The sequence below is a fragment of the Chironomus tepperi genome, unplaced genomic scaffold (assembly GCF_022539635.2).
Source record: "Chironomus tepperi strain 1889 unplaced genomic scaffold, CSIRO-AGI_Ctep_v1 contig_346, whole genome shotgun sequence".
Taxonomy (NCBI): Eukaryota; Metazoa; Arthropoda; class Insecta; order Diptera; family Chironomidae; genus Chironomus; species Chironomus tepperi.
In genome coordinates this window covers 368,819-384,394 of record NW_027226468.1, presented here as the reverse complement: position 1 = coordinate 384,394, position 15,576 = coordinate 368,819, and the positions used below count along the sequence as shown (strand labels likewise).

At 31.6% G+C, this 15,576-nt stretch overlaps 5 protein-coding genes across 5 annotated transcripts; 2 read left to right on the top strand and 3 right to left on the bottom strand.

Moving 5' to 3' along the window:
* Positions 1-143: 143 nt before the first annotated feature.
* On the bottom strand, positions 144-4,846 carry Kdm2 (Lysine demethylase 2). Its single transcript, XM_070644839.1, has 6 exons — positions 4,609-4,846; positions 3,941-4,101; positions 2,459-3,879; positions 2,231-2,396; positions 2,028-2,172; positions 144-1,967 (listed from the first exon to the last, which is right to left on the bottom strand). The coding sequence occupies exons 1-6, from the start codon at positions 4,651-4,653 to the stop codon at positions 630-632; spliced, it is 3,276 nt and encodes a 1,091-aa protein (XP_070500940.1). The 5' UTR covers positions 4,654-4,846; the 3' UTR covers positions 144-629.
* A 49-nt stretch (positions 4,847-4,895) lies between these two features.
* On the bottom strand, positions 4,896-5,870 carry Mst85C. Its single transcript, XM_070644821.1, has 3 exons — positions 5,674-5,870; positions 5,418-5,612; positions 4,896-5,348 (listed from the first exon to the last, which is right to left on the bottom strand). The coding sequence occupies exons 1-3, from the start codon at positions 5,703-5,705 to the stop codon at positions 4,931-4,933; spliced, it is 645 nt and encodes a 214-aa protein (XP_070500922.1). The 5' UTR covers positions 5,706-5,870; the 3' UTR covers positions 4,896-4,930.
* Positions 5,871-6,058: 188 nt separating this feature from the next.
* On the top strand, positions 6,059-7,002 carry RpS20 (ribosomal protein S20). The gene is made up of 3 exons (XM_070644800.1): positions 6,059-6,194; positions 6,332-6,577; positions 6,807-7,002. Exons 1-3 carry the CDS (start codon positions 6,192-6,194, stop codon positions 6,921-6,923), a joined length of 366 nt encoding a protein of 121 aa, XP_070500901.1. The 5' UTR covers positions 6,059-6,191; the 3' UTR covers positions 6,924-7,002.
* A 224-nt stretch (positions 7,003-7,226) lies between these two features.
* ZnT63C (zinc transporter 63C) lies at positions 7,227-13,376 on the top strand. The gene is made up of 6 exons (XM_070644822.1): positions 7,227-7,863; positions 10,319-10,503; positions 10,570-11,368; positions 11,434-11,618; positions 11,944-12,028; positions 12,098-13,376. Exons 2-6 carry the CDS (start codon positions 10,327-10,329, stop codon positions 12,181-12,183), a joined length of 1,332 nt encoding a protein of 443 aa, XP_070500923.1. The 5' UTR covers positions 7,227-7,863; positions 10,319-10,326; the 3' UTR covers positions 12,184-13,376.
* A 183-nt stretch (positions 13,377-13,559) lies between these two features.
* Positions 13,560-15,444, bottom strand: LOC139093961 (tRNA (uracil-5-)-methyltransferase homolog A-like). The gene has a single exon (XM_070644824.1). The coding sequence runs from the start codon at positions 15,377-15,379 to the stop codon at positions 13,613-13,615; it is 1,767 nt and encodes a 588-aa protein (XP_070500925.1). The 5' UTR covers positions 15,380-15,444; the 3' UTR covers positions 13,560-13,612.
* Between the last annotated feature and the right edge of the window lie 132 nt (positions 15,445-15,576).

The window sequence follows — 15,576 nt, the reverse complement described above, 5'->3', positions numbered from 1 at the left end:
AAAATTTTTAACGGTTTTCCAAAAATTCAAAACCCTACAATTCCAAATTTTCAAAACATTTGTAGGTTTTATTTCAAAAAATCTTTTATAGCACTGAAATCGACTGAAATGCAAAAAGGACTGAAAAGTAGGAAAATCAAAAATATTTTTCAAAAAAAATAAATTTTACTTTATTCGACATATTGTTTTGTTGTGAGAAAAGAATCTACCTTTTATCATTCACACGAAAGACTGAAATTTACAATATTTCACTTACTTGATTTAATATTATTTGTATATCGTACAATAGAATTAATTAATTCAATCCCAAAAAGCGTCTTTGGTTATAATACTACAAATATGATGTTCTAAAAACTCATTTTTTATTTAGTGCTGGTTTTATGCAGCACTGTCTTTTGTTTTTCTTTCAGAATGATCTTACATGCTATAAATTTAATCTATAGTTAAATGACACATAAAAAAGGTTTCTCTTACTTAAAATATAAAATAAACGATATACATTAGGTGTTGTTTTTTTGCTATTTTTGTAATCATTCAAGGAAGTCAAGAAGTTAAAATAAAAGTGTGTATAATGTACTTGTATCAGCTACAACTTAGAGCAATAATTCTTAATATTAAATAAAATGAAATTAATTTCTTTTGTCAATTAATTTTATATCTTGCACCTTTAAATCGTTAGGCGATTTTGCCGCAAATTTAATAACTGCCTGAGTTGAAACTTGCGGCACATATCGTAGATCGAGACGTGTTAATGCCTCACATTTTGCTAAATGATCTAAAGATAATTCAGTTATGAGTTTGCAACTACTTAAATCAAGCTCATAGAGCGTTTTAATTGCACTCAGCGATATGCCAATTTGACAAACGCCAGCATCTGTGATCCTTTGACAGGATGATAAGTCTAATTGCACCAGATTTGGCAAACCTTGTGTTATATATCTTAAAGCTACATCAGTTACATCTGTGCCACTTAATTTTAAACATTTTAGATTTCGTAAGCGACTCTTCGAGTCCGTACTTGGACGAGAATCTTTTGGCGGTGATAAAATTTCTCTTATTGCATGATCATTTAAACCACGTACGAAGCTTAAACTTAAGGACTGAAGTTGTGGACATAAGCATGTGTGTAGACCGAATATTGACTGTATCGGTACACCTTCTAAGCTCAAATTTTTCATACTTGGTATTCGTGCGATTACCCATGCTAATTGGCGTTTTGCGAGTATAGTCCAGTCAAGAATTAAATGTACAGGTTGGCGTCTTACAATAGCCATTAATAAGCTTGCGGATAATTTATGTTCAGAGCAATTCATCTTTTTCCATAATACAGGCTCAACAGACATCTTTGCCCACGATTTACATACTAAACTACATGTAACGAGAACATCTTGTGGAAGATATTTGAATACAAGCAACATAACTTTTGGATCAAGTGCTAAATTTCCATTAATGCCATGTGATGATGAATTCGGACCCGGTCGTACTGGATACATTGGTTTCTTTAATTGCTTAGTTGATGATTGAACTATTTGTTGTGCAAGTTGAGATCGAATTTGATTCTTTTTTCTTGGTAGACTATCATTCTTACTCATTTCACTCTTTACATCCATTGAATCCATAGAAATGCTATTATGATCATCATCACTCTTTCTTCTCTTAACAATACTCATATTTCCGGTCGTATGCTCATTATTGTCATCAACTTCTTCTTTAATATGAATGTTAAACGAACTTGACGATGGTTTGGGTTTCTTTGAAGGCTCTTCATCACTATCACTATCCATATCCAAACTTGTTGGTGGACATTTTATGTGTGGCTTAGTTCCTTGGGAATGATTGCTTGATGACGGATGAAAGTCTGTATTTGAAAGATTTAAATGCTGTTGTAGTTGATGATGATCATCATTCGATAATTGATTGTGCTTTCCTACTTCTGATGACTTTTGTCGTGCTCGAAAATGTCTCGGCTAAAAGGAATATTAAATTTATTTAAAATCGTCGGATTAAACATTGAAGCATTCAATTACCCTATAATCTGCATTCTTTCCACTCTGACAGCATGTAGGACATTCCCATGAGTTTGGCAAATCTTCATTAATTATTCCTTTGATGTTCATTTCTAGCATTTTATGTGCACAGTCAGGATGAGTTATTTCGTAGCATACTGAGCATCTAAAAAGAAATTAATTTATTGAGCAATAAATTCAATGCCAATTAATATTAAGCTTACTCCATTAATGACGACGGGGATCCTTCATTCGCTGCTTGTAATTTTGCTTGTGGGGCTGGAACCGGTTGTTGTCTCCATCCATCTAAATTACATCTTGAGCATAAAGCTGTCACAGGTAACATTGGCTGAAGACACTGTCTCATTTGACATGTTTGCTTGGCTCGTCCTTAAAAATTAAATAAAATTACCGTTAATTTTCAGTACTTTTGAGTCGTCAGTATATCTTACCAGGACCACCGAATTTAATCATATCCAGGCAGAATGTACATTCTCCGCAATCAGATCTTTGACAAGCTTCACAGATTTTACACCTTGTTCGTCTACGTCTTGGTGCTCCATTATGTGACTTTGCGTCTCCTAATTGTTTCTTAATTGTAGTTTTTGAACCATTTTTTGCTGGTGCTGGATGCAGAAAGATAGAATCGTCTCGTGATGTATCATGACTTGCAATATTTGATACACTTTCAATGTAGTTTACATTTTGTTGATCTTCGTGGATATCGATCTGCTGACTGTTTACATTATCATATTTCTTGTCATAATTTACATTAAATTCCATCCGTAAAACTGGATTACCAGTAATAGCAAGCTGATTATCATCTTTACAATGTCGTTCAACGAGTGTTCTTACATCTTTAATAAGTGCAACTGGATCTTTAATTAATTCAGGAACATTTTTCTTGTGCTGTGGTAAATCGTACAGATACAATACTATTTCTTTTAATCCAAAAAGTTCATAATGTGTTAAATGAATGTGTTCTTGTTTCTCAGCTTCCTCAACTCTGTCTGGTTCGCCTTCTAAATGTGATGTGCCCAATAAAATAAAGACATATTTTGCCAAAACATACCACAACATTTCCGTAAAGAATGGATAACGAAATTTCATTGGAACTTTGGTTGCATCTTCAGCTTGAACGGATTTTAATTGTTTTACTATGGCATATGAATGAAGAAAATTGCCACCAAAAACAAGAGTATCTGTTGGCGTGTAAACAGCATGAATCCAACCTGATGGAATGAAAAATGTATTTCCAGCAGTCAAGTAGATTCTCGCACATTTCTCGACATTATCTCCAAAGAAAATTGCAGATTGTTTGCCAGATAAAACCCATTTTTCATACAGCTGAAGATTCTTTTCTGTCGGTGGTATAAGCCAAAAGACTTTACTTCCTTTTAGAATGTGATACCATACACTAGTTCCTCCAAAATCGATGTGAAAATCTGTATAACAATTTCTCACCGACATTAGACAATATTTTTGTACTTTTGGATACATCATTTGATTAAGAGAATTTGTGCCTTCAATTTGAGCATCCTTTAACTGTTTTGGCCACACCACATCAATCCAGTCTGTTTGACGAACAATTGCTGGAGCTTTCACGTAATTTTCTAATTTTGTATGTGAAAATTCTAAGGATATAACATTCAATAGCTTTTTCTTATTCGGATCCTCATAATATTTTTGCCACTCCTTCATTGACATTTCCATGTTCTTTTGAGTGTTTACATCCATCACGTCAAGCATTCTTCTCGATCCTACGCACATTCTTACATCATTTATTGTAAAATTTGGCGACGGTACTTGAAGACCTAAGCCTGTTTTCTCTTTCACAAGCAATGGAATATTGAATCCATACTGCTGAAGAAACCTACAACAATAAAATCACTTTATTAATGCAAATTCACTCAAGGAATTTTAATATCACTTACGCAACAGTCAAGTCAGTTCCTTTAATCTCACGAACCATTCCTTGTTGAGCAAATGCAGGTGATTCGAGTTTTTCTGCGACACTAAATGCCCTGCCACTCTCAAATTCATCATCTCCGAGAGCCCATTCATCTGCATACAATTTCTTCTGTTTCCTTTCACGCTAAAAAAAATGAATCAGAACATTTGCACGTAAGTACAGAAAGATAAAAATTTGTTATGAGAACAAGAGGAAAAGAAAAAGTGAAAAAATCGGGAGGCAATGTTGATGATGATGTATGAAAAAAAGGAAATAAGAAGAAGAAACAGGTACATTGTTTTCTTTTTATTTTTCTCTTTTCTGGATTCTATTGATTTTTTTCACTTCACTCTCTCTCTCTCCTTCAACATTGTATGTTATGTTGCTGCGAATTCAAAACATAATCCGTCGCTAATTACTTTCAACTTTTTTAATTGCTAATAAATTTTTAACAGTTTTAATAAATAAGAAGAAGGGATGCAATAAACAAATATTAAGCCTCCAGCGTTGGTTGATGGATATACAGTAAAAGGATTATTTATCATAAATCGGGTGTGTAAATATGCAAAATTAAATTATGAAATATCGCACATATTCTTGAAAAAATCTACCGGAACTGGTTTAACAACACTAAACAACTTAAATACTTACCAATTGCCTTTTCTTTGGCGAAATTTTAATTACTTTTCGGTCCATAAATTGAATTTTTCATACGATCTTAATATTTCACGATTTTTCCTCAATTATCGAAGTAATTTTTGAGATCCTTCACTATTCTGGCGTTTGTTCGGTGCTTATAAACAATAACTTAATACTTTTACGAGTTTTTAAGTGAAGAAAAGCTGATTTTTGATAAATTTTAGTGAATTATAAATCTTTTGATTCTTTTCTAAACTGCTGTAAATGTGTGCGATTCGCACTAACACAATGAAACAAAATTTTGAATTTTAAAAGATCGTTAAAAAGTTTACATTTATTCCAATATCATTTTCTCTTCTTCCTTCTCTTCTTCATTGTCTTTACTATCATTATTATTAGTAGGCTTAGAATAACTAAAATCTGTTATTAATGTTTCGAGTGGCTTTGGAGGTTGCCAGAGAATTAGTGCCTTACATGGTTTCTCAATCCTATCTGCTAATACCTGATAAATTTCATTCCTACTATTCTCTTCAAGACTTTTCTTCACATCATCACAGAGCACTATTTTTTGAGCATTCTTTAGCCTTTCCTCTAATTCCTGAGGTGACAGATTAACAAAGGCAGTCTCCATTTCATCATCGTTGAATGAATTCTCTGTGAGATTAATGCTATGTGATTGGTAGTCACTGGATATATGAAGACCATTTAGAAATGCTGCCATTTTACTTTCACTAATATGCTGTTTAGCCGGACTGTAGCATAATTAGACAATTAGGGATATAAGTAAATATGTGTAAACATTTTTTAAATTTTTGACTTACCAAATTTCAGGTATGTCTGTTTTTCGTTTCCTAATTGTTCGGCTACTGGATGTCGGAAAATCATCGCATTGACTGATGGGAATTCCATTAAACATCATTATGTTATTGGCACTAGGCGTTTTCCATGGCATATTATCTATATTCCAGTTGTAAGGAGTATTCGTTTGAGATTTATAGAGAGGAAACGCAATTGGTCTGTAAAAGAAAGACTTTGTTATTGTATTTTTTTGTAAATATTGAAAAAAATATCACTTACTTCTTGTTTTCCAAGTTATCTTGTTCATACATATTTTTAAGATATATTTCTGCAACTGTCTAATTCATTAAATACCGACTAAATGCTTTACTTTACTCGAAATCTCTAGACAATTCCATAAAAACAAATTCGAATCTTAGTTAGACTTGAGCTTTTATAGACGGGATGTTCGTACTTTTGAAGTTTTGCAGACGTAAATATTCACTAATACATGCACACATCCAGGGCTTCGCAATGTGCTTTTTGGATACTAAAATAAAGTTCATACATTATATGAACATTAATTATAGATTACTGCAACGAATTTGCTAAAAGTAACAGCATTTAAGCACAATGCTGTCATAAAAATGAAAACAATTTAATTTTCCCATGGACATTGCACAAGATGTTTACCTCGTACGGATCAATTCCATGAATCGTTCTTTTTGAATTTATTCTTCACGAAGAAAGATTCGTGCTCCTAAACTATTTAATTACAAGTAGTTCAGCGCTGATCCAGAGGATTAACTCGACTAATAATGGTAAGTTAAGACCTTAATTAATCATAATATATTCAAGTTTTCCATTAAAATAGTGAATTTTCATGAAAAACTTGAATTTTAATTTTGTTCACAACTTTTGAGGTTAAAATTTTTTATTAATAGTGTAAATATTTCAGGCGGCAGTTGGAAAAGATATTGAGAAACAGACTCAAGCTGAAACATCATCAGTTCACCGTATTCGCATCGTTTTGACAGCATGCAATGTTCGTTCATTGGAAAAAGTCTGTACCGACTTGATCAGTGGCGCAAAGAAACAAAAGTTGCGCGTTAAAGGACCAATCCGTATGCCAACAAACACTTTGAGAATCACAACACGTAAAACACCTTGTGGTGAAGGTTCCAAGACATGGGACAGATTCCAAGTAAGTAATTTAAAGTGATTATTTTGGGGCAAACAAAACCTAAAAAAGCTATAGTTAAGCATTGATCTTAATATAGTAGACTAATTTGCCTGACATCAACTTGGAACTTGTGTCATAGTGCCTTATCATTGAATTATCCTTTGTTGAGGTCTCCTTATGGTTCTACATTCTTCAATTTATATTTAATTAATTTTCTGTGACTAACATTTGTTATTTCTATGTTTTATAGATGAGAATCCACAAGCGTATCATTGATTTACACTCCCCATCGGAAATCGTTCGTCAAATTACATCAATCAACATTGAACCAGGTGTACAAGTCGAAGTCACAATTGCCGATAACTAAATGTGAATTTCCATTTACAACATGGAATTTCAGGAGCACCATTCCTGATTTTCAATAAAAAAAATTTTAACATCTAAAAGCATGTCTTGTTCCTTAATATCTTACAGTTTATTTATAAATAGATTAAATTGAATTTTAAATCCAAGGATTTATTTCAGAGATTAAGAGTTAATAATAAATCCGAGGATTAAAATTTGAAATTTAATTCCAAGATCTGAAAATCAATGTAACAACTTTAACAGTCAGGTATTATTTGAAATATCCACAAGAAAACCACTGATTATACACATTATATACATGCATCAGTCATAGAGGAATCAGAGATTTTTTTTGTTCACTGAGTATATTTTATTTTCCAGTTTATATTCAATATTTGACCCGTAATATTAAGCTTGCATGTCATTTTGCGTAAATTAAGAACGTGAAAAAAATTGCAACAATGACTGGCAAGAAAACGTGAACAAAGAATTTGTGGATATCCCGTGAAAAAAGGAGTGTAGTGAAATTTTTTTATATTTGAATGATTTTGGTGAAATCAAAATTTTTTTTTACATATATATTCAAATCTTTTGTGTGATAAAATAATTGCGATAGAGAAACTATCAGAAAATAATAAGCTATTCACACGACACTACACTCGAGAGAAGAAAGAAAAAGAATTAATTAAGTTAAATTAAATTTAATAAAACAAAAAACCTTTTTTGTGTGGTTGAGATTGTGCGAAATTTGTGAATATATTTGTTAATTAATTTAATCTGATAAGTCAAAAATAAAAATATATAAATCTTGAAGGAAGCTCTAATTTGACAAAAATAGATTTATCGCTGTAGTTAATCAATATTGTTGAAGACAATCAATAAAATTGTATAACAATTAACTCTAAAGTGGAGAGATAATACACAAAAAAATTCCATAAAGAAGGTGCAAAGTTTAAATACAGGTAAGAAAGGAGATAAAGAGAAGATGAGGAGAAAAAAAACAATAAATTCTGTGATGCAGAAATGTGACTCACATTCTTGAGAACTGCTTGAGTCAATGCATAATTCAGAATTGCTTATGATAATAAAGTTCTTGACATACAAAAAGCAGTAATGTTCTTAAATAATAAAGCTAGCTTATTAGCTGTACAATAATAAGAGTTTCTCTTTCCGTTAATACACAAAACGAAAGTGAAGGAAGGAAGGAAAAATAGAAAATTCGCTAATTGGTGCTTGATCACGTGGACGTAGCAATTAGATATTAAAATCAACACATGCTTTAATTAGTACTGAAGAATGTGAGTGTGCTACTTAGAGCGCTTTTTTTGTAGCTTAGAGGTCAACCACTTAGCTACTTAGGGGTCGTTGCAATTTGTTCAGATTATTGTTTGAAGATGATGTAAACTGATGTAAACAAACTGACATAAAATTTGAATTTCAGTAATCGGTTAAAAATAATACAAGAAAATTTATAACTGTCAAAAATATTTCAAATTACTTTCTATCATTGTGTTAGTGATTTTCAAAAAATAACGGCTATTTTCTTTTGTGACCTTAATATTCACTTATTAAAAGAAGAATTACAGATGAGATTAAAATCTTTTTTGAATCTAGTCAGATGCTCATTGGCTGTTGACAATAGTGACCTATTTCAATGATTTTAAACAAATTTGTTACCCTAGATCACTTCCTATATTTTGATACTCATACAAAGATTATAAAGTGACGAACAGACAGACAGAACATACAAATCAACGACATTGGAAATGCATAAAACCAAAATTATAGTCATCGCCTTCAATGTGCATAGTGCATGGACTTATTGATTGATTTTAAACTTGACAAAAATTGCATAATTTATGGTAAAAACAAGTACGAAATCTAAATTTAGACAATACAATAACTATCAATCAAGAATCGTATACAGCGGGCATTGTTTTTATGGAAACAAATTATTTTGTTGACCGTGAATTTTTTTATGTTTGATGCGGGAATTATGGCACAGAAAGTATGTGTGTGACACATACTTGATATAAATTAAATTAAATTTTTGATTGAAAATCTGAACCGATTAAATTGGCCTAAATTGAGTATTTCATAAGATTCCGATGTCAGGTTATGCTTTCGTCACATTATAACACTATTGATGATAAAAGTCGATGATTCAAGCTGTAAAGTGAAGGACTTTTTCAGACTAAAAACGATAAGTTAATCTTGTAACTGACTCTTATCATTACACATTTTTAGAAAGCATGGAAACAACAAAAAAATATATGTCATACATGCCACATACATGTGTCGTCACAATCAAAGATTAACTGCTCTATTGGGAATATATTTGCATTTACTATAGAGAATATTGTGTTTATTTGTCAATTATAAATTAGGAATTATATTATTTATTGTGCATTAAACTCAGCTTTCAATGAATTATTTTACACGATGATAAATTACGTAGCAATTAGATGTCACGGCACATTTAATATCATTGAAAATACTCATGTTGAATATTTAATAATCTCAACTTTTTTTGTGCGATTGCTACATTCTAGAAAAACCAATAAAACACAATTTTGTGCATGCAATTGACTTTGATTGCTGGAATTTTGCGATCACGTGGCCAATTTTAACCGGTTTTTTGGAATTCAAAATGTCAACGAGTTTTTAAAATTCAAAATTTATGATTTGAAAATTGTTTTTTGATTTTTGAAAAAATTTGACGAATTTTAATAATTTTAATTAAATTACCAACTTATTAGCTAATAAGTAATGTAATAAATCAAGTTAAATAGTCAACAAACTAGTATGCATTCTAAATTACTAGCAAAATTAAATCATTTCCACGGAAATAAACAAAAACGCAAACAAAATGTGAAAAGTTGTAATTGAATAGTAAGCATAGAGAGAATGTTTAAACATAAATCGCAGTAACCAACGCGTTGCCGAGTTACAGTTAAAATTATTTGAGTCAGAATTACCTAAATAATTGTGTGAAAAGATTATTTCTCAAAAGGTCAGTAAATAATCCACAAGAGTAGCTTCAAAAAATGAGCAAATTATCGTGAATTAAAGAGCTTTTAATCAAGTCAGTCAGTTGTATTCGGTGAATAGCCGACAAGAGAATCTGATTGTGCATATTCCTTTGCAACAATTTATTTCTTAAATCGTTTAGATAAAGTTACAATTTTTCGACTATAGACAGTACTTGACTAGCTGTAATCGTGGAAAAGTGTTTGTTCAAGTATATTAGTTAAGGTGACAGGATTGATAAGAAATTAATTTATTAATCTCAAGCAACTTAGCTTGAAATTATCAGCATCTTTCGATATTTCGAGATTTATTTTTAAATTATTTTAATGAAAAATTATTAGACGACATCTGTTTATTAATAAATTGCATTCTATGATTTAATTACAGATTAAATAATGGGCAAATTTAGCGGCAAAAAATGCCGACTGTTATCGGTCATGCTACTTACAATCAGCTTTTTTTTCGTCGAAATCATAACGGGTTATGTGACAAATTCTATGTCCTTAGTAGCAGATTCCTTTCACATGCTGGGCGATATTGCGGCATTAATCATCTCCTTCCTATCAGTTAAGGTAATAAACAAAAACATGACAAATTTATGTTTCTTAGATAAAAATTTAAATAAAATATATTTACAGATGTCACCAAAGAAATGGAGTAAAAACACATTTGGATGGGCTAGAGCGGAAGTTCTTGGAGCATTAGTAAATGCTGTTTTTCTCGTAGCTCTTTGCTTTAGCATTACTGTTGAGTCCATAAAGCGTTTTATAGATTTAGAAGAAATTCATCATCCAGAAAATGTACTTATTGTTGGATTCATAGGACTTTTAGTCAATGTTGTTGGATTATGTCTCCTTTATGATGCTGGTGGTGGACATCATGGTCATTCACATGGACATACAAAACTTCCACATTTATCACCAATTGATGACAATGAAAATGAAGATTATATGTTTGGTGAACCACCAAAAAAGCCAATTTCTCCAGCTAAAAAGCCAAGTGGCGGTCATCATGGACATTCTCATAGTGCTGGTCAGATGAATATGAGAGCAGCATTTCTTCACGTTATGAGTGATGCACTTGGCTCAGTTATTGTAATGATTAGTGCAGTTATAATTAAGTATACTGATTGGGAATATAAGTACTACTGTGATCCAGCTCTATCCATGCTTCTTGTCGCATTAATTCTTCATTCTGTTTGGCCATTATTGAGAGAATCAGCTTTAATTCTACTTCAAACAGTTCCAACACATATTGAAGTTGATGCAATTCAAAGAAGACTTTTAGAACGAGTCGATGGGGTTCTAGCCGTACACGAATTTCATGTATGGCAATTAGCCGGTGATCGTATTATTGCATCAGCTCATATACGTTGCCGTAATTTAAGTGAATATATGAAACTAGCTGAAAAAGTAAAAGAATTTTTCCATAATGAGGGTAGGTCAATAAAATCATTAAAATTTCATTTAAGTCAATTATACTCTATTAATGTCTATACACAGGTATTCATAGTACTACAATTCAGCCAGAGTTTATTGAAATTGAGAATTTAAATAGCTGCTCGGCGTCCGACGGCATTTCGACAAGCTTAAATATTAGTGGAAAAGAGGAAGGATGTGTTCTTGATTGTCCAAATATCGATGAGAATTGCGTCAAAGCTACCTGCTGCCAAAATAATAACAATAAGGTAAATTGGTGTTTTTTTATGCTGATTAGTTAATTTAATTAATTTTTATTGTTATTTAACTGCCTTATTATGCTATTGATAGAACTATAAAATATATTTAAGAAAAAAGGCAATTCAAAAATCACAAGAACTCAAACTTAGACAATCAAGCTACTCAAAATGATTGCTGACTTTACAAAAATTATATTTTCGCTATCTTGTGTTGTATTTCTCTCATTGATCAAATTATTTAACGTGAATAGACCCATTAAAGTCAAATATCCGTACTTCAAAATAATCCCTCAATGCCAATTGATTGATAACGAAACTTGATGTGTATTTTCAGGCTCAATCAAGTCCAGCATCGTCTCCTTATCTTTGCCGACAACGTCCGCCGCGTGGAAATTCGGAAAACGAGAACGGAGAAAAGGGTAAGTCAGATGGATTTAAATTAAATCCTGAGGATTAAATTAATCTGGTGGATTTATTAAAAATTACAGGATCGCTCCTTGACAACGCACAACACAACAACTTGTTAGTCACTGGAAATCAGACATCAGTTGATAGCAATAAAATTCTCGTTTGACCAATTCCGAAAGTAGCAACAAAAAGCAAGAAAATCAAAACGAATTTATGCAAAAAGTTCATCGCATCATCAGCATCAGAATCGTATAATTTATCATCAATATCAATCGGTCATACGAAGAATATGGGCTGTGATATGACTAAAATCGGAATTGAGAACGGTCAATTTCAACGTATGACTATATCGACTTTATCTCTTTAAAATAATTTAATTTAATTCACAATTTTGAAAAGTTTGAAAAAAAAAAACTATATCCGACCCCCAATCGTAGTAGATAATGAGAATTTGTCGACTTATGAGCGGTGTCTCATTTTTTTTAGTAATATTAAGTAAAAAATTTATTAAAAATAAATTTATAATTTGAATCCTAGACAAAAAAATGAAAAAAAAGAAAAACAATTTTAAGCTAAGCTAGATTTAATGAACAAAAAAATACAATGTATTATACCTAGTAAAAATCTTTTTACTTTGATAAAATATATAGAAAGCAAGACTTGATTTAAAATCTCAAGAACAATTCTTATTTGACTACAGAAAACATTTTTTTTAAACAAAACTTTTTTAAAAAAGAAATTAGCCAAAGAAGGAATTTCTTTTCATGATTTTTTATTTCTATATTAATATCCCAACATCCAACATGCATTTGTTGGAACTAAAACTTGAAGATAAAAAAAAAATAATTTATAAAATTTTTAAAGAACCAGCTGCCACAAAAAACCCGTGAAGTCGTATGTAGAGTAGTTATTGCTCTATTTCCTTCCACAATATGATACTTTTAGAGAACAAATAATAATAAAAATTGATAAAAACACGCTCTTCAAGTTCAATGTTTATAGAATTTAATAAGTTTTTATAAAGTACCTACCCCAGATAAATAAATAAATGCCCTACATGCAAATTTAATTAAATGTATCGGAATGACATGATTGTAGTTTGTTTGGAAACTGATGTGATGCATTAGTCCATCATCAAAATTTAATAAAGAATCCCATAAATAGCTAATAGTTTGTAATGGGACTGTAATCATGAAAGATTAGGAGCTGCACGTGAAACTTTATTCTATTTATCGAAAATAGAAGTAAAAGATAAAGGAAATAAAAATTAGAAACAAGTCATTTGTCAATGATTCTGTGAAATAAAAAATTGAGAATATGTTGTTAGTTGCAATAAAAAAGGCAGAATCAACTGGAAAATTCATGTCTTTATTTAGTCTTTTGTCACGTTTTACTATCCTTATTTCCAGGTGTCATTTAATTTCAGAGCAATTCAAAAAACCGTTAAAATTTTAAATTTTCAAAAATCAACAAAAATTCAAATTTTAGAAAACCGTTGAATAATTCAAATTTCAAGCAAACGTTAAATTTTATTTGGTTCTCTTTATTCTTAATCCTTCAACTACGAACATTATAAATTCTATGTTCGACTAACTTCATTCCTGTCCGTCAGCATTTTCTTCAGTTGTCACTTCATTGTTTTCTTCAACATCTTCTTTTGGTTCCTCGACTTTCTTCCTCTCAAACATCACAACCAGTTCGCAATGATTTGTGTTAGGAAACATATCAACTGCTCTGACAATTTTCGGCTCAAAAGGCACACCCTTCATTGTCTTGGTTGAATTTTTACATAAATCTATAAAATTCTTGATGGCTTGCTTGGGTGAGCAGCTGACATAGACAAGTCTTTGTATTTTCTTCGAGTTTCTCAGCTGTTGAATGGATTTTGTACTCAGACCTGCCCTTGGAGGATCAACAATTGCGACAATATTCTCATCATCATTAACATTTGCTTGTTTAATCATTGTTGTGATAAGATCGTCGGCATTTCCAACAGCAAAATATGAATTTTTAATGTCATTGACTTGTGCATTGTGTTTTGCATCTTCAATTGCTTGTGGAATTATTTCCATGCCGTAGACCTTCTTGCTTAATTTGGAACAACAAAGGCCTATAGTTCCAGTGCCACAACAAACATCTAAAACTGTTGTCGATGGTGTGATTCCAGCAAAATTGATAATTTCTTGATAAAGCTTCTCAGCAGCTTTTGTGTTGCCTTGAAAGAATGAAGTTGGAGAAATTCGGAATTTTAAGCCATGAATAAAGTCATGGACATGAGTTGACCCATAGAGATGTTTGATGACGTTTCCTTGCTGACCAGATTGACGCTTCTCGATTTCTTCATAATACAATGACGTCACATTTAAGCACTTTCCATCCTCTTCTGTGAAAAATTTGACCAAATCATTTTGAAGCTTTTCCTTCTCAATTTCTGTCATCTTCTGTGGATGAATTCCAACAATCAGCATCATTTCCTTATCATCATTATGAAGACGAATTGTAAGCTGCCTAAAATATCCCTCACATGTCACCGGACTAAAAACATCTAGTTCCGATTTAGCGACAAACTTTTTGAAAATATTTGCAGCATCTTTCATCTTTTGAGGTGACATTTTAAAGCCATCAGTGGATTCGACATAAATGGAACCAGATTGATAACTGCCAACACGACTTCCAACCTGGATTTCACCGCTTGCATCACGACCAATTGAGAATTCACATTTATTTCTATATCCAGATGTTTGTGGACTTGGAACAATTGGAAGCATCTCAAAAGTTGGGTTTAAATATTCACTCATTTTAAATTTACCCTGGAAGCGAATAGCTCTCCTTAACTCCACCTTAAAATGTTTTAAAACGTCATCAATAATTTGTTGTTTCATGACTAGCTGTTCTTCATATGGAACATTCCCAAGTGGCTCGCTGCTTTCTACTGCTGTTTTTATTTGCTTTGTTCTACTTGCGTCGTCTTCGATATCCTCATTTTTACGCTTTCTTATAAGAGGATCTTTAATTGGATTTGCTGGAACTGCTTTGAGGACATTTCCTCTCCATTTATAGCCATTGAGGGCATCCAAAGCTTTAGTTCTATCTTCATCACTTCTCAAGCAAACAAAAACAAAACTGGAATTCTGTTTTGGAATCTTGATCTTACAAGCATTTAATGTTAGCGTTTTAATAATTAGCTTCTTCAATTCAGCATATCCATAGTGTTTTGGTAAATTCTTAATTTCAATTTTAAATGCCTCACTTGAAAATCCATCATGCTTTAAGTAGGCAAATTCATCATTTTCCAGCTTATCGGCGATTCCTTGTGGATGCTCGGTTATTGCTTGTGATTCGTCTGGTTGAACTGCCTCCATTTCAATACTTAACAGAAAGTAATTATGCTTGTTTTGAGCAGTTTTCAGTAATTTTAATAAAATTCACTTTTTAACCGGTTCTCATAATTTTGAAACGGTTTAACAAATTTGAATATTTTTTAGCCGTTAATTTTTAAAATATTTTAATTCGTTAAATTTTGAAAAGTCAACAGCAATCAAAATAAATGGATATGAGG

Excerpts from the sequence above, each read along its gene's own strand:
- Kdm2 (XM_070644839.1), bottom strand. The coding sequence starts at position 4,653 with ATGGACCGAAAAGTAATTAAAATTTCGCCAAAGAAAAGGCAATTG. Across the intron at positions 3,880-3,940 it reads GGAACTGACTTGACTGTTGC|GTTTCTTCAGCAGTATGGAT; the intron begins GTAAGTGATATT and ends TTATTGTTGTAG. Across the intron at positions 1,968-2,027 it reads GAAAGAATGCAGATTATAGG|CCGAGACATTTTCGAGCACG; the intron begins GTAATTGAATGC and ends TATTCCTTTTAG.
- Mst85C (XM_070644821.1), bottom strand. The coding sequence starts at position 5,705 with ATGTATGAACAAGATAACTTGGAAAACAAGAA. Across the intron at positions 5,613-5,673 it reads GATAACTTGGAAAACAAGAA|ACCAATTGCGTTTCCTCTCT; the intron begins GTAAGTGATATT and ends TTTCTTTTACAG. Across the intron at positions 5,349-5,417 it reads ACAGACATACCTGAAATTTG|TCCGGCTAAACAGCATATTA; the intron begins GTAAGTCAAAAA and ends ATTATGCTACAG.
- LOC139093961 (XM_070644824.1), bottom strand. The coding sequence starts at position 15,379 with ATGGAGGCAGTTCAACCAGACGAATCACAAGCAATAACCGAGCATCCA.
- ZnT63C (XM_070644822.1), top strand. The coding sequence starts at position 10,327 with ATGGGCAAATTTAGCGGCAAAAAATGCCGACTGTTATCGGTCATGCTA. Across the intron at positions 11,369-11,433 it reads AGAATTTTTCCATAATGAGG|GTATTCATAGTACTACAATT; the intron begins GTAGGTCAATAA and ends GTCTATACACAG. Across the intron at positions 11,619-11,943 it reads GCCAAAATAATAACAATAAG|GCTCAATCAAGTCCAGCATC; the intron begins GTAAATTGGTGT and ends GTGTATTTTCAG.
- RpS20 (XM_070644800.1), top strand. Across the intron at positions 6,578-6,806 it reads AGACATGGGACAGATTCCAA|ATGAGAATCCACAAGCGTAT; the intron begins GTAAGTAATTTA and ends TATGTTTTATAG.